This window comes from Lolium perenne, chromosome 3 (assembly GCF_019359855.2).
Source record: "Lolium perenne isolate Kyuss_39 chromosome 3, Kyuss_2.0, whole genome shotgun sequence".
Lineage (NCBI taxonomy): Eukaryota > Viridiplantae > Streptophyta > Magnoliopsida > Poales > Poaceae > Lolium > Lolium perenne.
In genome coordinates, this window is record NC_067246.2 from 149,439,701 (window position 1) to 149,464,880 (window position 25,180).

Sequence of the window (25,180 nt, forward strand, 5' to 3'; positions counted from 1 at the left end):
GCTGAAGGTGGGGAGTCCGTCGTGGACACTCGGAACTGAAACATTCTTCACGTAGAACCATCCGTCGTTCCAGTACCGGATGGACTCGTGGGAATCATGAGGCGGATACATACGGCTAGGTCGGAGCATGAAAGTCACGCTCCCGCAGTTCAGCATAGCCTTTTCCTTTGTCTCCTTCTTCAATCGGAAGAAAAATCGCCACAGCTTGACATCTGGTCAGATCCCAAGATGCCCTTCGCAGAGAGTTGCGAAGTTGGAGAGGAGAAGGTATGAGTTGGGGCAGATGTTGTGGGGCTGGAGCCCATACGTGTCGAGGACGGAGAGAAAAAACTCCGAACAGGGAGCGATAGCCCGCGCTCCACCCATGCCTTGGTCATGACTCGTTCATCCGCATCGGGTTTGGGGACGTCGGAGTCGCGCATTAAGCTCCAGTGCTCGGAGATCATGCCCTCGTTCTGGAGCTCTCTAAGCTCCGCGTCAGTGGTCTCGCAGGGCCACCATTGACCCCTCACGCCTTCGCGGATCCGGGCCTTGGAAGCCTTCTTGTTTTCCGCTTCCTGAACCTTGGCTGCCATTCTAGCTTGGCCTTGGAGTTCTTCTTGGAGCTCTTGAGCGGTTGGAATCCGGCCTAATACGGTACTGGAAGAGGCGGAGAATGGTTGAGGGAGCCTAATGTCGGAAACGTATGGTGGAAGATATGCAATGGGATCCGGGCAGATTGGTTCTACAGTGCTGGGATCCGGGCTACTCGGAGAACAACCACTACAGTGTGGTGAACCATGCGACATGCTTCCGGCTGCACCCATGCGAACTAACTTGAGTAACCAGAAAACTACGCTAAGTCTACTTCTTCTTCTACGGGGCCGGTGCACGTACCGATTAATGGCGCGGCGGTCCGGCGAAGCTCCGGTGAGATGGAGGTCCTCGAACTTGCAGCTTTGAGCCTCCGATGACCACGAATCGGCGGCGGAGACGCTATCCCGATCAACCGTGGCAAACTCGGTTCGGAGAGAGGCCTGGAACGACGGTGCGCAAAGTTCCCGTGGAGAAAGCTCGCCGGAGTCAAGATCCGTCGGGCGGCGCGGCGCGAGGAGGAAGACGATGCGGTGAAAGAATGCGAAGTTACCGAGCTGAGGGGTATTTATAGACCTCGCGCGGAGATTCGTGATTCGGATCCAACGGTGGAAACGAAACGGTCACACCGTCAGATGATTGACACGTGTCTTAGGTCAAAAGCGGTAAAATGACGTGGAGGTAACTTAACTGTGCGCTCCCGAAATTTCCGGCTAAAGATTCGCATCTCCGAAAATTTAGCGCGGGAAAAGAGGAAGTTGTGCGCGGGAAAAGTGGAATCTCCGTTGCATTATCAATTTAGAAGACAAGAGGAATTCCAAGCAGATGAAGCCGGAAAAAAGTTTGAAGCTCTTCAAGATTCTCTTCGGATCCGAGCTGAATGAAGTCGGAGGAATGATGAATCTTGGAGAACTTCGGGGGCTACTGTTGTGGGTATACTTTATGGGTATATCAACAGCATGGCCTAGATCCGGCAAGCCCGGGTGGCCCATTGGTTGGTGATGAGGCATGTGGCCCATCGGGCGGCCCAGTTGCTGTAGATCCTGAAGGATGAAGTCCAGCCCAGGAGCAGGAAGCCGGATCCCAACCGACCTACGGAGGAGGCCGGATCCGTGAAAGCCCATGAAGTATCCGGATCCAGCACGCACTTAGGGGAAGGCGGATCCTTGACGTACACGGCAAGACTTTGTACCGTAGTTAGGCAACTTGTATTCCGGCTAGGACTCTCCATGTAAACCCTAGATCTGTGCGCCTTTATAAGACGGATCCCGGGAGCCCTAGAGGCACAACCACAACTCATTGTAACAACGCGAAAGCGCCCAGATAATTCCAGACAAGCAGCAGTAGGCCCTGTCATCGTGCAGGTGTTCCGAAGTTGGGTAAATCGCGTACCACCGTCCCGTGTGCACTCCGCCCTATGGCCCCTACTTCTTCTCCCCCTCGTGAGGATCCCTCCTCCGAGGCACCGTCAAATAGGCAACGACAAGAGGCTACAGCAAGATTATAAAGTTGAAGCAAAGTGCTAAAACTGTACATGACCAGAACATCCATTCTCTCAGCAGTCATGAATATATGATCCTCCTTTACTCCCAAAACTTGGCCGGAACATATCCAAAAAGTGTCTATGAACATTATATTTGCCCTATGATTTACAATTTCACTCACAACTCTACACTATTTCACTTAAGATTATATTTCTATTTGTATGAAAATATCACTGAGGATTTCCTCCGCAGCGCGCGGAGTATTCATCTAGTTCCCAAGTATGAGTGACTCTTTTGATACCTAATTACCCTCTCCTTAGTTGTGTGATGAGTAGCATCATGCCCTTATTGTAGCCCTTGTTCAAGACAATAAAACCTTAGGTTGGGAACCCCTCGGAAATGTTTGCCAAATGTTTTGAAAACCTTGGAGGATTTTTGGTCTTGCCCAAGTGTGATTTTATGAAAGTAGAGATCTTCGTAAAAATGGATGTTCAAGGAAAAGGAAGGAGAATGATGGTTCAAAAACATTTGCGCCTATGTATTCATCCAAACTATTTAACCGTGCAACCGCATTACCCTTAAGGCCTCGTTCGTTTAATCCCTCAGAGGCATGGATTGGCCTAGATTGTGGTCCAATCCCGGTTGCCCAGCCCGACGCGTATTTTTTCCAGCCCAACATATTTGTTGTCTTCGGTTATTGGAGCACTGGATTCTACTGGATAAATAGCCCTACCCATCCCGTCAAATTTCACTGAGCACGTTTGGAAAAAATACAATCGCCATCGAACATGTCGAATTTTTCCACGACGCGAGGGAGCGCTAGCAACGGCAGGTGAATACAACGATGCTGCGTTCTCGTTGGATTAACCGAACGCCTGGAAAACATATCGGGTTATGGGCAAGGGATTAACATGGATTGTTGGGGTTTGGGTGGAGGGTCGGGATTAACCAAATCCAAACCTGGATGTATTCCAGGGTCTGGATGCAATCCCAACAAAACGAACAAGGCCTAAGTGGGATGGGCTTAACTCGGAGTTTGTTCGCCTTAGTATGGGATGCCTCACAACTATATAAGGGTGTTGTCCCCCAGAATTCGGATTGTCGTTGGTTTGGACAATTGTATAACGGGATGCCTTCGGGGCTACCTGTCCGGAAGACACCATGGGTCTCCCGTGTGGTAATGGGGTCACACTCAATGAGGTGAGCTGCCATGGTTTGCCGGGGAGGTACACACTCCATGGGGAAGGGTCCTATGCTAGGGAAAATAGGAGAAGATTTATGTCCGATTGTTTTTCATGGCATAGTTGATATGCATGGAAGATGCGCACATGATAGACTCACGGATCTTGTGGGGAAAGTGTGCAACCTCTGCAGAGTATAAATCTATTCGAATAGTCGCGTCCGCGGTCATGGATGATTGGAATGGCCGTTGCTTAGCCTGATAAGTTTTGTTTTGAAAATGTTTTCAATGAGAAAAAAGAGGAAGTTGTTTTGTTGAGGTATCGGGAGGGTATGGAGGAAAGTGGAAAGGTTTTTGGGGTCATATGGTGAGTGCTAGAGAAAGGAAAATAGAGTTATCCCATCCTAGTGGTTTTAAGTTCAGATTTTTTTTGAAGTATCTTCTTCAACAAAGATATAGAGATGCTATATCCACGAGAGAAGCTATCTCTCGCACACATGTTATATCCACGAGAGAAACTATCTCTCACACACATGTTATATCCACGAGAGAAACTATCTCTTGCACACATGCTATATCCACGAGAGAAAACTATCTCTCACTTTGTTGCCTTAGAATAGCGTCTATTACCTTGCTACTTCCAAATATGCATCCCCTTAATCTCTCATGATGGTTTGCGAGTATAATTCCAAATGTACTCACGGTTTTGTCCCTAGCTATTTACTTGGTCAGACTTGGAGGAATTCGACATATGAAGAAGGATTTTGACGACGTCTATGCGAGCTAAAAATGTTCTCCAGTCAGTTGTTGTAGGGTTATGACAGATGACTTGAGATCTGCGTTGTTGAAGTGATTCCGCTACTCTGGTGTTAAGTTAGACCTTTCGAGGCTACTATGTAAGTATTGGTCATGTGACCTATTTGTAATATTCTTATTCCGTTTCGTAATGGATGATGTAACTTTGATATCAGTTCGGTTATGTGTTCACAGGGTACTGATCAGGGGATCGTGAACTGAGTGCATAACGGGTATTTCGGACAGCTAATCCGGGGGTCCCCACAGTACAGGCCTTATCTTCAACTACTAGGTTCTTTAGGGTGAGTGTTGTAAAGGGCATGTTTGCCCTTTGTAGCTGCCACGTGTTACTTGAATGAAAAGCCACCTGGGTAATTTAGACCCCTCTGTTGTTCAAAAAAGAAGATGTTGACTGTTTACTTTCTAATAACGCAACCAGTTTAAAGAGAACGGAGGTAGTATAAACAGCACGAACCAAACGTTTTCACATTCTCTCGGACAAAGAAATGTTCTTCAAATCCCGTGAGACTCAGTTTCATACAGGTCACCGTTGAACTAAAAATATTTGCAAAATACATTATATACCAGCTTCAGCTCATAGTAGTAGAAAACATTCAAGCTTGATAAGCTCAAAGATATCTTGGAGTTTGTCTCTGCACATCTCGATGCCTACCTCACACTCTGGCTTCTCCTAATCTTTCTCATGATCAATCACAGCTCACATATTTTTTAGGACATGCTGCTCAGAGAGCTTGAATGATGGTTGCTCGTGTCACCTCCTGAAGATCCCCATCCAGGAATTCCTCCCAAATTTTGAACTCAAAAATTGGCCATTACCTCATTGGCTACACGTCAGATGACCGGTTTGCATACTCTTGAACCAATGCTCCAAAGAGCGATGGCCTTTCAATCAGGGCGGCAGGCCGGTCAAACTCCTTGGCTAGTCCTGATAACAGTGATTCGCAGTTTTAGAAATGTTCTTAATAAAAAGCTAGTTCTTTTTCGCGGGTGAGAAAAAAAAAGGCTAGTTTACTTGTGAACTTTAACAAACCCCAAATATAGTGTCGGCCGACAAGATGCTAATTTCAGTGTGGGTTTTCGGAAGAGAGGGTACGCTAAATTTCAGGTGGTTACCTGCATCTATGACCAGGACTCTGTCGCAGTCCATGACCGTCGGTATCCTGTGCGCAATGCTGATGATTGTACACTCTGCAAAGTCTTCCCGGATGATTCTCTGAATCACAGCGTCGGTTTGGGAATCCACCGATGCAGTGGCCTCATCCATGAACAGTATTTTACTGTGTTTCAGCATCACCCGGCCTAGACAAAGCAGTTGCCGTTGTCCCACACTCCAGTTCTCACCGTTGTCAACAACTAAATACGGAAATATATTAAAAAAAATTGATTCAACAAAATAATTTTATGACAATATTTTTGCATGTTAATGGACAACATTAAGCATCTTCAGTTAGTTTGTTCATGCAGGACAGTATGGAAAATCGAATCAATGAACACTAAACTATAACTAGGGTACCTGATGCGTCAAGCTTTTCAGGTTTTGATGTCACAGCTTCTTTCAGCTGACACCGGTCCAAGGCCTAAACGTAAACAAGTTCAGGCTCTGATGATAGCAATATTTTTTGGAGATAACAAACTAAATTTAGTATTAATTGTTAAATACCTGCCAAATTTCAACATCTGAGTACTCCTGGAGCGGATCAATGTTGCTCCGGATGGTACCTTCAAAGAGTACTGGCTCTTGAGGGATGATACCGAACCGAGACCTCAGATCATGGAGTCCTAAGGTGCAGATGTCAACGCCGTCAATGATTATCTTCCCCTCTGAAGGTTCCACTATTCTGAACAGGGCCTGGATCAATGTTGATTTCCCACTGCCAGTTCTACCGACAACTCCAATCTTCTCTCCTCCGTGTATGCGTAGCGTGATGCCCTTCAGCACGAGTGGTGTGTTATGCCGGTACCTAACCTGCATATATACCATTGCACACATATTAAGATCTTGTTCAGATCATGTTTTTCTGTTTCAGGACAAGGTCACAGAATGCACCATGAAGAATTTACCTTGAGATCAATGACATCGATATCGCCTCTTGTCGGCCAGTTTGCAACAGGTAGGCAGTCTTTGATCCTCCATTCTGCCTCAGATGCTATGTTTGTAAATTGCTTTATCCTCTCGACCGAGACCATTTTGTTTTCGATGAAGCAACTCATCCATACGGCCCAGAACAACACTGAGTTGAGAGATAGACCATAGGAGAGCGAGAGACCAACAAATTCTGCATCATAAGCAGAGTCAGCTGACTGCAACTTTCCAACTCCCAGGAAGTAAGTCAAAATTGTGACATCTGTTCTTTGACAAACTTATTTGGCATTGTTCAGTGCAAAAAGTCCATCACAATTCGGTCTGCTGAAGGTTTGTAGTTGAAATTCTTGGAACATGTTTTTTAGAAAAACAAATTGTGGAATCTTAACAACACCTTTCATGAGAGGTTACTCATAATGATCATTTGTTCATCATTTGTGCATTCTAACAACATGTTATTTGTGCATTCTAACACATGATTCCGGTTACTACAATGCATTCAGAGTACATACTTATGTAAAGTCGAGAACAGCGAGAGAAGAAGTTTTACCTGGCTTGACAATGCTTTTGGGAAGAGTGACCATGAGCAAGGCTGTGAAGCAGAGAACAAAGCTCCCAACCAGCTCTAGGCGGAACCCGAGCCACTCGTTGGCGCCATTGTTGTGGAAGTCCATCCTCAAGCTGGAATTGACCCGGTTGAGGTTCTCCTGGAAGAAGCTATCCCCCTTCCTGAAGCACCTGATGGTCATGACACCCTGAACCGTCTCTGAGAAGTGGTGGATCACCGGAGCCTTGGTGATGGACTCGAGGCGAGTCAGCTCCCTCGATGTTGCCAGGTAGTAGCCCTGCAATCCAAATAGGAAACTTACTAAGGTGTCGGTTAAAACAAAACGTATGTATGCACCAGGTTCATTGGCAGCGGTAGCTAATAAACTTACCCGGTACCACATATTGAGAATGAGCAGAGGGATGATAGCGATGACCGAGGGCCACGCCACCTGGCATGTGACGATCAGCACGCTGATCACCGTGATGTACATGGACACGCTGAGCCAGACGAAGAACGGCAGGAACAGATCGACGTTCGTCTGATCTGACGAGGCCTGAAGATCGAGGAGAGTCGAAACCGTGTTCAGGATATGGAATTAACATCATCATCATCGTGTCAAAGTAACAAGAAAGACATTACGATTTGCTACGTGCGTACCCTGCTGAGGATCCTGCCGGATGGGGTGGTGTCGAAGAAGGACATGGGCGCGTGGAGGATGCTGTTGAGGATCTGCTTGAAGAAGGAATTGGCGGTCTGGAGGCCGATGAATGCCACGAGGAAAGACCGCCCCGACACGAGCACCACGGAGACCGCGGCCAGGATGGCATAAACATGGATGAAAAGCGACGGCTGGAATGTGGCGGCGTTCTCTGCAGAGGTCTCGTAGGCGAGCCAATAGTCGCTGGCCATTACGGAACCCTGCCACGCCAAGGACACGGCGATGACCAGCGCCACGCCCCACCACCCCCATGCCTCTGTCATGTACTGCTTGTACACGGCCAGGCTCACGTGCCCACTCGCGCGCTCCTCCTCCTTGATCAGCCGGGCCGACGCCTTCTCCGCCTTGGCCGCCACCACAGACACGTCTCCGTTCGACGTGCTGCTGCCGTGGCCGTTGGCGGACGGCTGCCGGGAGACTGCCGGCGCATCTCCCTTCTCGGTCACTGGCGCCGCGCTCTCGACGAGCTCCATGGAGCTGTCGTGCGCCGCGACGAGCGCCGCGAAGTCTGAGCCGCGCTGGATGAGCTCGTCGTACTTGCCAGATTGGGCTATCGTCCCATCCCTCATGACCTGCAAGTACACACGCATACGTTTGAAGTCATTAGCAAGCAATGCCCAGCTACTGCTCGAATTTGCAATGATACGACTTGGGCTTACATATATGATATCGGCGTTGTGCAAGAAATCAACTTGGTGAGTCACAAGTACCACAGTCTTGTTCTTCAGAGCACCTCTCACACATTCCTGCAGAAACATAATTAAGCAAAACAGACTTCAGAATTCAGACAATTAAAAAACATTCAGTTCAGTCTAGCTAGCGTGTCAGCCACAACATAATGTACAGTAAGTACCTTGAAGATCTCACTGCCCGTATGCGCATCAACTGCACTGAACACGTCGTCGAGGAGGTAGATGTCACAGTCCTGGTAGACGGCGCGGGCGAGCTGGATGCGCTGCTTCTGCCCGCCGCTGAGGTTGATCCCGCGCTCGCCGATCTCTGTCTGGTCGCCGAACTCCATCATCTCCATGTCCTTCTCCAGGCAGCACACCCTGATCACCTCCTTGTACCGCTCCCCGTCCATTGGCAGCCCAAACAGGATGTTCTCCTCGATAGTGCCGTTCTGGATCCATGCCGTCTGTGCAACATACGCCGTGGTGCCGCACACCTTCACCTGCAAACAGTTTCAGAACTGGTTCAGTATCTATGCATCATTGCAACAAACATGAGTTTTATTCTTTGGAAACATGATAATTAAAAATCGTTTAAAATATGTAGATCGAAGTATTGGATGCAGCAGGATTCATCACTAAAAATTCGTTAATACAGCGGTTTGATGTAATGTTGCCAGAAAGTGGAAATATTTGTTATGGTGTGGCTTGTGTACAAATGATATCCACCCGAAACATGATTGATCTTTTTTTTTCTTTCTTGTCTAAACCTGTAGTTTTTTTTTTTTTTTGAGAACTGAGTTCTAGCTCAGTGGCAAGGCAAGCGAGTGCGCAGCCAGCCCACCCGGGTTTGAATCGCCATCCGCGGTAATTTCGCAGGAAGGGCGAATAAACCGGGTTATCATCCATCCGCGTCCATCCACGGGAAGAGTCTCATCCTACCTAACAACGTATAGCCAAGGGAGGGATCATTCCCCCGTTGGTCAACGTTTTTTTAAACCTGTAGTTTTTTTTTCTAAAAGAAATCGGGATCCCGTTATCACCTGTTTTTGAGTAAATTGCAAAGAACCACCACAATTGAGGAAAACTTAACAATCATGTACTAGAAAAAACCCTCCACAAATCACATGAAATTGTAGGTGTTTGACACGTTTGCCCCAATTATGGTGGTTTTCTGCAATTCACTCTCTGTTTTTGGATAGAAATTCAAAGGCAAGTCTTTCAAAAGTGCAACATAATTACTTTGCTAAATCTATCTGAATCTGAAGTTTTCACTTTGGCTTTTGTTTCTACAAAGCAAGGATTGTACTATACCCATGTGCATACCACCAGAATTGGTGGCACGTTTGTTTCTTTTCTGTGATTTTCATTGATCAGGGCATTCCAAATACCAATCGTGTTGTATTGTACCCCCACGATACTCGTACTGTCGTTTTTGTCGCACTATAAAAAAGGGCACTTCCATGGATCATCAAGAAGAATCATGATGAAGATCAATCAGGGCAGTATAATTAATAAGTGTCTCAGCCATCATGGGAGAGGCAAGAGTTAATATGGTGTAGCCGTCTACAGAGCATAGGTAGAGTTGGGGAAATTCAATTTGGCTCCTGGCTCCTGGATGCGTATGCTCTCTCTATCAAGAAAATATATTTTCGAAGTGTCGAAAAATTTTAACAAAAAATTCTACATGTACATCTCCACAATATATGTGCGTACGCCAAGTTTAGAGAAAAACTGATTTTTTGTGGTCTATATAAAAAATAGAAAATTTATGTTGTGATAAGCCTTATTTTAAGCACCGAATTTTGTCTTTTTACACACGCCACAAGTTAAGTCGAATTTTCATGAAACAATTTATGTTGTGATGCCTTGCTGCCATTCAAAGGCGCGATCTTGGATGCCGACAAAAGTGACCGGCTCGATCGGCGGCGTGGCGGTGTCGGTAACGGCGCGGTGATGTCCCTGGGCGTTGCGGCGAGGGTGCTTCTTTGCGGCGGTGTGCGGCCTTGGCCATGGCTGTCTTGCGGGAAGTGAGGTCGCGGGGACGCTGCGCATGGTACCTGGCTAACACATTGCGGTTAGGTTGGGGGCGACTTGGCTAGGTTTGGGACGGAGCTGCAGATATGGCTTAGGCGGCATGGGTGTAGCAGCGTGGCGGCACAGCTAATGGGACTTGATCGAGACCTAGCAGGCGGCTGGGCATGATCTTGGCCTAATTGGTAGTGCTACTGCGTCCGGACGACGGTCACCTCGCGTGGCGGAGGGCGGATCCCCTTCCCTGGCTGCCGTTGGCCTGTTGGCTGTTGGCTATGTGTCGGCCTGCCCTGTCCAATCCGCCGGCCTTGCGGTGTTGTGGCTAGGCCATGGGCTCGAGTTCGTGGGATGCCGGGGCGGCGGTCCTGGAAGGTGGACTGCGCGGTTGGCTCTACGGCGGGCAACGTTGCGGTGGTGGTGGTCTCGCTCTTCGGCCATGAGGATGGCGTGGAGCGGACGGCGGGAGAACCTGGTGTTGGCGGCACTTCGGCTGTGGCAGCTCCCAGATCGTGGTTTGGGAACCTTCCTAGGGGGCAGCGGGCGGCTGAGTTCTCGGGCGTGGTGTGAGGCTACTTCCGGGCGAAAGCTCAGCGCCGAGGCGCCAACGATGGCGATGCCCGCGGGTGTCGTAACCCTCTTGGGGGCGTCGTTGTGGGTACCCTCCCCGCGGTACGGCTCCGGGTGAAAACCCTAGACCTCACGGTCTCGACGACGGCGGCGTAATGCGTCGTTACCCTCTTGGGGGCGTCGTTGTGGAGCCCCGACTCGACTCGGCCTGTTCCAATGTCGTCGCTAGTTTTGGTTTTCCTTGTTCTTTTTTGTTTATCCTTTGATCTGCTTTGTAAGAGGCTCCTCTCCACCATGTATCGGTTCGGCCGTTGCGGCTTTATTTATAAAGCGGGGCGAATGCCTATTTCGAGGTAAATGATGCATGTAATAAAGGCTTAATTCAACGTTTCAATCGTCCGTAGGTCTGCATCGATCGGTACCCGGTCGTTTGACCTGAGGCCTCGCACGTTGCAAACTGTACGACGACGGCGGTGCCCTCGCGTCTCGCTGCTACAGCGAGATCAAGCGTGATCGAGAGGCTGAGGCCTCAGGGGCTCACATAGTTTACAGGTCCTTGATGTGATGGCTGGTGGAGGATCTATCTAACTATCGCGCATTGGGTTTTCAGATCTGAACAAGTCTCTGTCGTGTTGAGAGGGTCTTTTTAAGGACGTCTTATTCCTAGGAATGACATATAGCTAGTTGTGTCTTATCTTTTGGATTGTTGTTCACACCCACTTAATTACAATACCGTACGGCACTCCTTCACACCTGCTCGTATTTAAAATTGGTGCCGTCCAATTCCGCGACTGGTTCTGCTTAGGCTGGTCATAGTGCATAGTATCATATACTAGTATCATGCATATGATACTTGTCTATGATACTATCTCTATAGTAGGTGGTATTATAGAGTAGTATCATAAACTTCTAAATTTATTGTTTTGTAGAATCCCAATGTAAATCTATGTACAAGATCAATTTGGCATTTAGTTTTCTCGTAACGTGCGCTATGATACAGTATCCACCTATATTACTCTAATCATATCTCTCCTCCTTAATTGCATGCCACATCATCATTTTTGTGGGTCTAGTATGCATGATACTACCTATGATACTAGCACTATGGCCAGCCTTAACTATAAGGTTGTTGTCGGATCCTTCTTGGAGCTCAAGCTAGCGATACTACCATCCAACGATTGGGTGGAAGAAAAAAAGTATCTGGATGAATGAGATTGTGAGCTAGGGCCACTCCATGTGGCCCTATTTCAACAGCCCAGCAACTTCAGTCGATCCTGGTCAGCATCCGTTCAATACGTAGTACTACCTCCGTCCCAAGGAATAAGGCGCACACGTATTCCAATGCAAACTTTGACCATAAAATTTGAGCAACAAAATCATTGCTATATTATATGTAATTAGTATCGTTGGATTCGTATTGAAAAACACTTTCTAATGATGTTAATTTCATACAAATAATCTTTATACATTTGAAGTAATTCTTAGTCAAACGAAAAGCACGTAAAACGAGGGCGCCTTATTCCTTGAATCGGAGGTAGTAAGTTACAAGCATACAGCTACAGCTATACTCATTCCAAAAAAAAAAAAAAAAACTACAGCTATACTCTACTTGGACAATATAAATACTTTTGCTACTCCAAGCTTTATAGGCGTGTGGTGCATGTACGTACGTTGATACGGTCCAACCATGCATCACCAAGCTTGCAGCCATATGAGTAAAGTATACTAGTAGTACGTAGTATAGTACGGTAGCACCACAGGTGGACTGTGACGGTGTCCAACTGTCCACACCAATCTGGCCAAGTCAAACATTCAGAGGCTGTTTAAGAGAAAAGGGAAGATATACTAGTTCAGTGTAACCTAGCTAATCGTTGAGTTAGAGCATCTCTAGCGGGCGCGACGCAAACGGAACTTGAGCGACCGTTTGTGTCCGCCGTGACCGGAAATGCGTCTGGCACCACCTCCAGCGGGGCGACCCATAGTGAACGGGCCGTCCGCAGAGACGCAAACCTGGCCCAAATATGCGCCAGCGTCTTTGCGGACGCTGAGCGGACACAACTGCATCATCTTCTGCGGTATTACTTGCGAGCGGCGCGCTGCAGCCTTTGCAGGGCCGCGTTAATGGTGCGCCTCGACTTCCACGAGCGTGAGCAGCGAGGCGGCGTTCCAGTGGCAGACCATTGAAGGCGAGATGGCGTCCGAGCCTCTTAAAGGGACGCTGCCGACGGCCATTTCCCCGACCAAACCATTGCCACATCCCACGGTATCCACCCCACCGACGCCATGGGGAAGAAATGCTGGCCGTTCCGTAAGACCAAGAACGACCACGAGTCTAGCGGCTCGCGGTCTGGCAAGAAGGCACGGGTCGGCCTGTACGTCCGCGTCGACTTCGCGCGACAGCTATGGGAGGAAAACCGGCCGGTACCATGGTCGGACGCGAGCTTGCCGGGAGGGGGCTGGTACCTCAACTCGAGGCGCGTGCCGGTTCCCCCCGTGCCGCGCGAGGGCCGAGAGCGGCGGGACGAGGTGCGCCGCCGCCGAGCGATCTTGCCGCCGGATCTGCGGGAGGATCCGGCGTACGCGCTGAACTCCTGCAACTGGATTTCATTCGGGTTGTGGGAGTTCGCCGCGCGCCGCCGCGCTGGCAACCTCGCCGACGTAGACTACTTCGAGCGCGAGATCGCCGCAAAAGAAGAAGAGAACGACCAGGAGGACGCGAACGAGAACGGCGAAGAGTACGAGGACGAGGACGTGACCATGACACAGTAGGACCACGACGCCGGCGGGCCGGCGTGGGATCCGGAGACCCAGCCGCCGGACATTTCCGAGGAGGAGGCCATTACCATGGCACTGGCCAACAGCGAGAAGGACGAGCTCAACAAGCTCGCTTTGTGGGACGGGCTCGCAATCAAGCTCCGCGAGTCAGCGCTCGCGCAGGGGAGGCTGGCGACTCCTCCGACCACGCCGACGCGTTCCAACGACCGCGCTGCGCCTGCTGCTCCGGCGTGGGATCCCTGGCCACAGCCTCCTGCCCATGCGGCGCTACCTCCTCCACCGCCGGTGTACGAGCTTCCATGGCCAACGCCAAAGTTGATTGACCTCGTCCGCGACGACGACTAGTAGGCAGCACCTACTTTTAGCACGTCTTTCTGGCTTTTTTATGTTTTTTTATTAATGTAAATTATGGCTTCATGAAAAAAATGCTTCGTGCTGCTGGAGCCATCCTGACGAAAATGGACGTCCGGAGGATTTCGACCATTTGGCCCGACGCAAACGGACACGACGTAGACGTCCGAAATGCATCGCGCCGCTGGAGATGCCGTTATCGTGTGCATTGCTGCGCGCGGTGTACAGTGGGTGGGGCTCAGTTACTCCGTACGGAGCATGTAGCAAACACTGAAATGCTAGCTGCAGCAAACGATTCATCGCAATCGGCTACATGATCACTAACGTCCGATCTGTTTGGACGCCGCCCTAAATGCAAATTCATTGCCCAGCTGGTCCTGCAAAACATGATTTGGACCGCCAACAGTCCTGCCTCCTGGGATGACCGCATGATGACCTTTGTGTGATGTGTAATTAGGGCATGCCTAATCCACTGCCCTAGAGGTACTACCTCATAACTTTAGTTAGGTTCGGCTGGTCCAAAATAGGTCCGGATGAGGAGGTAGCCTCTTCATCAGGAGGCAACCTCTTCAGTCATAGAGTGAAAACTGAGTGAAAATATGAGAGAGAAAGAGAAAAACAAAATCAACTTTAAAAAAAAGATATATTAATAGGACCATAACATGGCATGCATATGTTAAAAGTTTTATCCAATCCTAGTTGGACAGCTACCTTCATTGCTCATGCCCTTAGGTTCCAAGACCACTGCTCACAATGAGGTTACTCCAAGCGCATCTGGACGAGGCTCAACTGTTGATCAGGTCGACCTTCCAACTGACGAGGCCTCAGATGGTCTGGCATCCATCGCTGATTTATTTCGAACACTCCTTTGGGACAAGTCGCCCCCTCCCCCTCCGGCGATTCTAGCGCGAATCAATAACAAGGCAAAGGCCACCATCCGGGCAACCAGACCGCATGCATGTATTGTTCGGCGTGAAACGAATACATTCTACGGCATAAAACGGCCGCCCATGTTGCAAATTCGGAATCCGCCAACATGCAGGCAACCACTAGTGTACCGCTTCAAGCGAATATATGCACCAGCTATTCTTCGGAATTTATTAAAACGATGTCAGAAGATCAGTAGTCCCTCCCTCCACGAATAAGTGTATGTTTCTTTTTTCGAAAGTCAAACAATTTTCAAATTTGACTAAAATTTACGCAAAAGTAGCAATATATGTGACATCAAATTGGAGTATTACTTTAGAGCCATAAAGGTTGCTACTTTTTTCAAGAAAGTTGGTCAAATTTAATAAAATTTAACTTACGACATATCCTAACGAACACTTATTTAAGGACAAATTAAGGGAGTATGGTTGTACAAACCTTGCCGGAGACCTTGCGCATCTCACCGAGGATGCATCCGAGCAGCGATGACTTGCCAGAGCCGACCATACCGACCACAGCCGCCAGCTTGCCACTCCGGATCTCGAGATCGATCCCACGCAGCACCTCCTTCCCCGCCTCCGTCTCCTCATCATCCCAAGTGAACACCCCGTCCCTAGCCTGCACGGCCACCCCGCCATCGTTCGACGCCACCGGCTCCCTCTCCACCGCACCATCATCCAGCTCAGCGCTCGTCATGTACCTTCAAATAATAATTAATTAAAAAGCCTTTAGTTAATTCCTTATATACTCAAAAGCTTCATGTATGCCACGTAAAAAAAGAATTTATAAGCACGTACGAGTCTAGCCGCTGGAGCGATATCATGGCCTGTGAGGCTTGGATCATGGCCTGCGGGAAGTTCCTCATGGGCTCCTGAAGGATCTTGAACAAGGAAGTGGCGGTGAAGACAAGTCCGGCGTCGAGGGGGACGCCAACAGCGACGCAGGTGCCGAAGACGAGCGCGGAGACGATGGTGGGGGCGCTCCAGAGCACGACAATGTTGCCTGAGATGGAGTACATGAAGCGCGTGAGCCAGCCGAACTCGAGGCAGCGGAAGCGGCCGATGCGGGCGTTGAAGTGCTCCTCCCACGCCTGGAACTTGATCACCCGCATGTAGCTCAGCATCTCGTTCGTCGCCTTCATCCGGCGGTCACGCTCGCCGGAGAGCGAGAACTGGTATCGGTTGTTGCGGCGGGTGCCCAGAAGCACGAACGCCATGACGCCGAACACGCCCAGCAGCGCTGACGTAACCGGCGGGCCAAGGTAAATGTACAGCAACCCAAGCGCAACGCCCACCTGCAAAGCATCGATCATCAGTACGTACTATTGTTTCTCTTGTCGACAGCACACGTGTCACAACAAGAACTCATGCATGCCATGCAGAATTGCAGATGTGCGCGCGGTAAATTACAGGTTTGACCAAAATTAAAAGGAAGAGGTACCGAGACTATACTTGCTTAAACGATTAATCAAAATGAATAAGACTGCTCATAGTGGGAGTAACATAGCTAGTAACATCACACATCTCAAGGCATTTTGGTGACATGGCATGCGAATAAATGAAGAAAGAGAGTGAGGTGGTAACTAGCTATGTTATCATAACATCACACCCCAAGGCAAAATGAGTCTACAACATAATAAATGACACAAAGCATGACACCACATATAAGTTACTACCCACTATGAAGGTAGTAACATAGACTAGTAACATGGCATATGTTACTAGTCTAAGTTACTCCTCACTATGAGCAGCCTAAGAAATCTTTCTCTACTCCTACTTCAGCTAGTAGTACGACGAGCGCCTGACTGTGATCATGTACGACAAGTAGTGTACCACCCAATCTCGCGGCCCACGGGCACGGTATAATTCGGGCCCTACCCAAGCGGATCCCAGATTTCAATGCATCTCAGCGCATGAGCAATGGAGGCAGCTGTCCAACTAGGATTAGATAAAACTTTTGACATATGCATGCCATGTGATGGTTCCATTAATATATCTTTCTCTCAAAAGATGATTTGGTTTTTCTCTTTCTCTCTCACATTTTCACTCAGTTTTCACTTTAGGGCATCTCCAGCGGCGCGACGCATTTTGATATCCGCGAGCGTCCGTTTGCGTCGCGCTGCGGATGCAGAAATGACCGTTTTTGTCCGCGCGTGCTTTGCGTCACGGGGTCGCTCCGGGGCGACGCATTTAATTTTTTTTTCATTTCTTCCCTCTTCTCCATTTAAACATAGTTTCAAATATAACATTTTAAAACATGATTTTACACAAACTAACACATAGTTAGGCACATGATTTACACAAACTAACACATAGTTTGAACCATTGTTGACACAAATATAAAATTTAAAAAAATAGAAGCCAGTTGTGTTGATTTACGTATGTTCGCTGCCAAGGAAGAACATTCGAGAGCATACCCAATCACCCAAACTGAAAAATCCAGCGAGAGGAGACGGTGCCCTTGTTGGTTCTACCGAGGAAGAACAGACAGAGACCTTCACTATTGGCTTCGTCTGGCCTATAGCCAGATTCGTTGCAAAGAAAGAACACTCGACGTTCTAACTATCGGTGTCGGAGCCGGAGTCGTCGGTGTGGTAGTGCCTGCGGCAGGCTGTGTCGTCGAACACCTTGACGATCATCTCGCCGTCCCCCTCGTAGAGGAAGGTGAGCTGGCAGCCGGGCTCGAGGTCGAGGTCACGGGCGAACTTGTCCCACCCCGTGTGCAGGTACATCTTGCCCTGCCCGTCGAACAGGACCTCCACGGTCCTGCGGCGTTGCTGCACTGGCCTCCCGTAGCCGCAAGTGCGCCGGCTCGACGCCGTCGACGAACTCGGCGAACTTGTCCCAGAGCCGCTTGATGGCGAGTGGGTCGTCGTCGATGCGGAGGAGGAACTCGAAGTAGCGCTCCTCTGCGAGGACGAGGAGGGCGCAGCGACGGCGAGCGTGGGGCCGTAGGCTGCTCCACCACGGCGGCCCTGCCCCGGCCACGGGCGCCAGTGGCCGCGGCCTCGACCGCCTCGCCGGCCACCAGGACCGGCCATGGACTTCCTCGCGGGCTTGGCTGCGTCGCAGGAACACCTAGGCGGCGCTACGGTCGAGCTTTGTGGCGGCTAGCTAGGGTTTCTTTGGAGGAGTGGATGAGGAAGAAGAACGCGCGCCCCCTTTATATAGGCCGGCGGCATGCGGTGGCCGCGGGACGCGTGGCGTCGCCATTAACCTGGTTGGCGGAGGTGGGCGGCCGCTCGGCAGCCGAGGCATCGTCGCCATTAGTGGCGCAGTGTCCCGAAGCGATGCAGCGACGCAGCTTTGCAGTCGCTGGCGCGTTTGAGAAGACGCATCGACGCAGGGTCGCTGCCAGGCGGGCCAGCCGAAACGATGCATCGACGCAGCTTTGCAGTCGCTGGCGCGTTTGAGAAGACGCATCGACGCAGGGTCGCTGCTAGGCGGGCCAGCCGAAACGTCCGCCAGACACGAGCGGACGTTTCCGGACGTCCGCCGAGACGCAAACCTGGCGCATATTTGGGCTAGGTTTGCGTCTCCGCGGACGGCCCGGTCACTTTGCGTCGCCCCGCTGGAACAGGCCCCAGACGCATTTCCGGTCACGGCGGACGAAAACGGTCGCTCAGCGACCGTTTGCGTTGCGCCGCTGGAGATGCCCTTATGGCTGAAGAGGCTGCCTCCTGATGAAGAGGCTACCTCCTCATCCGAACCTACTTTGGACCACCCGAACCTAACAAAGTTGTGAGACAGTATTTCCTTGCCCTCATGTTCTCAACTCCACCCTACCCAAGGCAAGGAATTAAATGTTTTCGCGTAATCAATGGACTGATCCTACATTTAACGAGTAGCGTGCCTGTGGTCTGAGTCCTAACTTCTAGGTCAATGAAATTATATGAAAAAGTACTCCCTGTCCTCCGTTGCATAATTTTTGCTGTGGTTCAGTTTTAAATTAAAATAAAATCATGACCAGAATTATGATATAGAGGGAGTACTCTCTTTTTTTTTGCCGGAAATATGATTACTTGAAACAACAGCAAATGATGGCCCATTTTCAAACTATGGATGCATGGAATGTGACATGGACTAAATTATATGTTGGGGTGCCGTCCGGATTCTGAAGCTTCACGCCTTCACGTCCTCCCCCAAAAGAGAAAGGTGCATGTGGTGAGTCGATGAGTCGCTCAGCTATGTGTCGTGGCATGGGTGCAGGCTACACTTGGTACGTACTACCTGGCGCGTAAGTGCATCTCCAGCGGCGCGACGCAAATGGTCGTTTTCGTCCGCCGTGACCGGAAATGCGTCTGGCACCCTCTCCAGCGGGGCGACGCAAAGTGACCGGGCCGTCCGCGGAGACGCAAACCTGGCCCAAATATGCGCCTCGGATGCGTCTCCGCGGACACTGCGCGGACGCCGAAAGTGTCCGGTCGTATCCGGCGGACGTTTCGTCGGGCCCGCCTGGCAGCGACCCGGCGTCGATGCGTCTTCTCAAACGCGCCTGCGATCGGGCGCCGCCGTTGTCGCTTCGGCAGTCTGCGCCACGTTAATGGCAATGCCTCGGCTGCCGAGCAGCCGCAGCCCACCTCCGCCAACCACGTTAATGGCGTCGCCACGCGTCCCGCGGCCACCGCATGCCTCCGGCCTATATAACGGGGCCACGCCTTCTTCTTCCTCATCCACTCCCTCCATAGAAACCCTAGCCGCCACAAAGCTCCAGCGTTCCGCCGCCTAGGTGTTCCTGCGACGCAGCCAGTAGTGGAAGGTTTCTGTCTGTTTGCCTCATCGGTAGAACCAACAAGGGCACCGTCAATCCTCCCGCTGGATTTTCCAGTTTGGGTGACTGGGTGTACCCTCGAATGTTCTTTCTTGGCAGCGAACATACGGAAATCAACACAACTGGTTTCTATTTTTAAAATATTTATATTTGTGTCCACCATGGTACAAACTATGTATTAGTTTGTGTAAACCATGTTCCAAACTATGTATTAGTTTGTGTAAAATAATCTTCCAATTTGTAATATTTGGAAGTATGTTGAAATGAAAAAGAGAGAAAAAATGCGTCGGGCCGCTGGAGCCAACCCCAGACGCAAACGGACACGCGGACGAAAACGGTCATTTCAGCGTCCGCTGCGCGACGCAAACAGACGCGCGCGGACACTAAAATGCGTCGCGCCGCTGGAGATGCCCTAACATTGATCAGGGTAGCCACATTGGCAGTTTGGAGTATTAAACAAGGCAGTGTCAGAAATGGAGTATACTAGCGGTTTGTGCTCCCTACTCGAACTCAAAAATTTCCAAGTCCCAATAACTTGTTTGTCAACGAAATCATGTGAGTGACTACTATTCCCTCCGTTTTTATTTACCCAACATTTCAGCTTTAGTCAAAGTCAAAATTTGTAAATTTTACCAAATCTATAAGAGAAAATATCAATATTACGAAACTAAATGCATATAATATGAAGTATACTTTATAAAAATTCTATCATGATATATTTACATTGTAAATATTGATATTTTTTACTAAATATTTAGTAAAATGTTAAGTTTCACTTTAACTAAATCAGAAACGCAGGGTAATTGTGAATGGAGGGAGTATATAGCTGAAACGACCCCACGTGATGGTCCGTTTTCAGACTGATGCGATGGAATGTGGCAGTGCTTTATCGGAACTGGAGTACCGTCCGGATTATGAAGCTAGCTAGCGTCGTGGCATGGATGCGAGCCACACGTGGTATCTACTACCACGCGCGTGCACGGAGCTACACTTGGCACCTACTACGGCCTCAAGGACAAACAAGGATGCTATTTGCCATGGAGGCCAAAATCACAGCTATACCTCCTTTTATGGCTCCTAGTTTGGTCCCAAAATTTAAAATAGAATTGAGAAAGTGAATTACGAGTGAGACTTTGCATGCATGCGATCCAGTAATGCAGACAAAGCCGGGGTGGTCCTCGTGTATATATCCTGAGCCGATAAAACCTCGAGGACCGACGGTTTTGTGAGCAAAGCGACACCAATGCAAAACTGGCATGCCCATATCTGTTAAACGGAGTCGACGTGCGTCTCTTGTTTTTGTTGGCGTGGTGGTTATAAATAGATTTTGCTTACAGACTCACGAAAGGCACGGCTGGAAATAGCATCACGGTCCGGTTTTCAAGGAAAGGATCAGGATTCAGCCAAACAAACTGAGCACACGTACGTCCGTAAAGGTTTCCGTAAGTTCACAGTCCGCATGTCTAGGATTTCCGATAAATTTCATTTCCCAAATTTTAGTCATCTTTAAATTTCATTTTTTATGAATTATTTTTTATAATAGGTTTATATATATGCACCTATGAGCCAAAACACCTTCGGGTCACAGGTGCACGTGGACCCAATGTGTGAAAATATATTTTAATATATTTATAAATTACGAAATAAAATTCATCATGTACATCTAGACATTTTAATTCAGTATAGAAGTTTTGGAAGAAAACAACAATTTTTTGGTCCCACGTAAAAAATGATAAATATTTATGCACCAAAATGACTGTTACTGGAAAACTTTCTTGTCTACTTTACAAGGGTCACGTACAACTGTTCTTTTTCCATGGACACTTGGGTGCGAACATGGAAGTCCAAATGTACATGCGAAATTTTTATTTCCCCATTTCTTGGAATTTTAGATTTTATTTTTATGAATTTTTTCTAGTAGATTCATATGCACCTCCACACATACATGCTGAACCGAATTTTTTAATTTTGCTTATTTAAAAGAAAAAACTGAAACCCTGTCACCGTCCACGTTGACGACCTCCATGGGAAGCACGGAGAAATTTCTTTATCCTAGCCTCCTGCGTGTTCCGGGCATCTCACTCTCACTCAGTGACGTCCAAGCTAAGGCGAAGTATAAATATACTGGATTTCTTGTTGAGTTACTATAACCAGGAAAAAGGGTTGGCCAAGAAAAAAGAGAAGAGGGGAAAGAAGAAGATCAACAACACAGGACAAACGAATGTGGTCGCAAATCAGTATCGCGCCTAGGGTTATTGCGCCGCTTGATCGCCAAGAACCAAAACGCAATAAATGCGTGTGACGACTGGCGAGCGAAGTGCTCACGTGCGCCCGTCCAGAGCTCGTCCGGAGATAGGTTCTGTGTGATCTCTAGTACTCTACACACGCCTACTAGTAGCAACAGAAATCGAGAGATACACGATCGACCTGCCAGAGCCGGGCATAGTGCTACGGAGACAAACGTGACAACAGGACACGAATCAAAATAGTACTCCCTCCGTCCCAAATTAGTTGTCCCAATTTTTTTTAAATATGGATATATCTAGACTTGTTTTAGTGTCTTTATGCATCCATATTTTAACAAACTTGAGACAACTAATTTGGGACGGAGGATAGTACTACTGTGGATAAAAAAACGTGCAGTGTCAGAAGAAAATGTGAATGCCTGCGCTGCGCAGAAATGGAAGCCGTGCTCGTCGCAGCTATAGTACAATGATGAGTGTACCATGCTGGCGAAGAAAGAAAGAGGAAATTCAGGTGGAGACGTTTTCTCTTCTTTCTTTTCATAAGACGTGGACCAGGATAGGATACAATCTACGACTGCCCACCTACGTCAGTGAGTACCTCATCAACCGGCCGCTTGTTTGGAACAAAATGTAATGATGCCGGATTATTGAGAAAAGCAATTCGAGAAAATTAGTACTCCGTACTAGAATGATCCAAAACATGCCCGATAATAAGAACCTAGTACCACTACCCATCATCCATGAACAGGTCCGGGAAGGAAGAAAGGAAGGAAGTAATGTGTAGGTACCTGGAGCGGCATGAGCCAGAGGTAGTGTATCTGCAGCATCATGTCGGAGAGCTGCTGCGCGTCGACGGCCATGTAGTTGACGATCATGCCCAGCCCGTGCTTCTGCCGCGCCGAGCACGACAGGCGGAGCCCCTTGCGGTAGAGCGCCGTGATGAGCGCGCCCCTGATCTGCATCCCCAGCTTCTGGCAGTGGAAGTTGTACTGGTGGCTGCAGAACGCCTCCATCGCCTTCGCCGCCAGCAGCGCCAGCACCAGCCGCATGCCCTCCCACAGCGGCCGACGCTCCGCCGACGACGTGAAGCTCACGAAGCTCTGGATCAGCGTCGGCCCCACGTACATCACCGTCAGCCGGAGCAGCGCCAGCGACGCGTTCGCCAGGAACAGCGGCCAGAAGCACCGGAAGAGCGCGTGGCGGACTGGGTTGTTGTCCCTGCGCGCCCACGACGACGGCCAGTGGGAGATGAACAGCTCGTGCATACGCTCAGGCCGGTGCGCCGGCGCCAGGGTCGGCACGTCCGACAGGTCCAGCGTCGCGCGGTACCCGCGCTGGATCAGCGGGTTCATCCACGCCCACGACGCGCGCGACAACCACGACGCGCTAGCGTACGGCGTCACGTTCTTCTCCTTGCCATCCGCATCCGCCTCTTCTTCTTCTTCTTCTTCGGCGGACGGCGCCACCGCGGTGGTGATGCCGGTGGCGCCCGAGATGGCGAGGACGGGGAGGGGGACGGATAGCACGAGCGCCGTGATCGCGAGCGCGTCGTCGGGGATGGCAGCCGCGCCGGAAGCGAGGCGCGCGACGGCCGCGCCCGCGACGAGCGCCGTGAGCGCGGACGAGGCGAGCCAGAAGAGCCGGAGCGTGAGCGGGTGCGCCGCCGCGCGGAACCGCTTCTCGTGCGCCACCAGCGCGGCGGCGCCGAGGTGCGCCGCGAACTGCAGCGCGAGGAACACCGCCTCCATGACCTGCTGATCGCCGCCGCCCCGCGCCACGACCGAGAGAACGAGCAGCACGCCGTAGAACACGGCGAGGACCGCGGACGCCGCCAGCGCCACGACGAAGCCCGCGCCGACGCGCACCACACGGCGGGGAGGTTGGCCCCTGTCGAGCAGCGGCTTGTCCGCGCCGTTGCCGTTGACTAAGTCGCGCCGGCGGGACACGACCTTGTGGATCGCGAGGCAGAAGACGACCAGCAGGAACGCCGCGGACGCCGCCGAGAGCATGAGCCGGTGCGAGCACGTGGAGAGGAAGAGGAAGGCGGCCCACTGGAGGAACCCCGTGGCGGGCGCGGAGGGGAGGTCGCACGTCCTGGTGGTGAGCCACCACGGGAGCTCCATGGGCAGCGGAGGTGTGTGGGGGTCAGCCACCGCGCATGCAGAGCAGAGCCGGGGAGGCTGGAGCAGAGCAGCTGGCGTTGCGTCTCGGAGAGGAGAGGGGAAGAGGGAGATTGGCTCGGTTTTAACGACAAGGGTTTTATGGCCAGTAGCGGCTTGGACGTCTATCACCACGCGGGCAAACGCTGTCCCTGTTGAGATACGCTCAATTACTCACCAATTTATTCACCAAATCGGTTTGGTGGAATCGATGTGTTCAAAACAATTGCTTGGTTCTACAGCGTCTGAATTAAGGTGCCGTGGCGACCACATTCACACAATATACAAGGGGAACGCATCAGTTTAATTTTCTTTCCCAGAAAATGCGATTCGCTCTAGTTCTACGCCTCCAACCTGTACCTAGTTCAATTTTTTTTACAGACTCTGTTCTTACAGAGTGGCATGAGAGATTTGTCCATAAAAGGGGAAAATATACAGAAAACAAGGCTAAAACTATCTACCCACGTGGAGAAAGCTAAATTATTTCTTCTCGACTCGAGCCATCAAATTTCATCTTTAAAAATATCCCGGCGTCTATAGAGGTTAGGTCCTAGACCTTTTTAAAATATTGGCATTTACCATTTTGCAAATGGAGCATGCACAATGAATAATAAACTACATGTAAAAAAGGTTTGTCAATCCGCTGCTTTAGAAGATCCAAAACCGTTAAGTGGCTGGCTTCTATTGAAACTGAAACATTGGGTAGTAACAAGCTTGAGAGAAAGGACTCAAAGAAGAGAAAGAAGAGGTGGTCTCTTATTTCCACACCAACAACATTACATACCCGTGGAGAATACCCGTGTGGAGCTTCTCTTCCTTGACCTCTTCCTCTGCTCCCATCGCCAGCCTCTCTCTCCCTCGCCTCCGGTGGCCATGGTGGTAGGCGCTGGGTGGGAGAGGGGTCTGGTTCCGAGTAGTTGTAGGTTCTTTAGTGTTATTTTCTTCCACGCATGAATAACCTGGTGGTCCGATCTGGATCCACTGTTTTTCTTCTTCCTGCCTTTCTTGGTGGGGGTGAGGATGTGCTTGGATCCTATGTTGACACCTCCTTGCCGAATCCATGGCGAGGAGTAGCTTTGGATCTCCTTGCTCCTCCCCCCTCTTTTCTCTTCTCTGAATAAACAAGGAGCCCCCCAATTTTCTTGCCCTGATTCGTCCTGGTCATCAAGGTGGCAGAGGGAGGGAGGAGGTGCAAGATCTGGATGGGGTTCCTGATGGTGTTGCTGCCTCAGATCTCGGCCAAGAACCCAAGCTTTGTCTTTCTCGTCGTGATGAC

At 50.0% G+C, this 25,180-nt stretch overlaps 1 protein-coding gene across 1 annotated transcript; it reads right to left on the reverse strand.

Moving 5' to 3' along the window:
* Nucleotides 1-4,493: 4,493 nt before the first annotated feature.
* Nucleotides 4,494-24,000, reverse strand: LOC127327159 (ABC transporter C family member 4). Its single transcript, XM_051353936.2, has 13 exons — nucleotides 22,534-24,000; nucleotides 15,527-16,023; nucleotides 15,168-15,429; nucleotides 8,258-8,578; nucleotides 8,064-8,150; nucleotides 7,344-7,976; nucleotides 7,075-7,239; nucleotides 6,687-6,981; nucleotides 6,115-6,329; nucleotides 5,714-6,019; nucleotides 5,567-5,630; nucleotides 5,167-5,406; nucleotides 4,494-4,978 (listed from the first exon to the last, which is right to left on the reverse strand). The coding sequence occupies exons 1-13, from the start codon at nucleotides 23,866-23,868 to the stop codon at nucleotides 4,878-4,880; spliced, it is 4,521 nt and encodes a 1,506-aa protein (XP_051209896.1). The 5' UTR covers nucleotides 23,869-24,000; the 3' UTR covers nucleotides 4,494-4,877.
* Between the last annotated feature and the right edge of the window lie 1,180 nt (nucleotides 24,001-25,180).

Excerpts from the sequence above, each read along its gene's own strand:
- LOC127327159 (XM_051353936.2), bottom strand. The coding sequence starts at position 23,868 with ATGGAGCTCCCGTGGTGGCTCACCACCAGGACGTGCGACCTCCCCTCC. Across the intron at positions 7,240-7,343 it reads CCGGCAGGATCCTCAGCAGG|GCCTCGTCAGATCAGACGAA; the intron begins GTACGCACGTAG and ends CTCGATCTTCAG. Across the intron at positions 6,330-6,686 it reads CAAAAGCATTGTCAAGCCAG|AATTTGTTGGTCTCTCGCTC; the intron begins GTAAAACTTCTT and ends CTTATGATGCAG.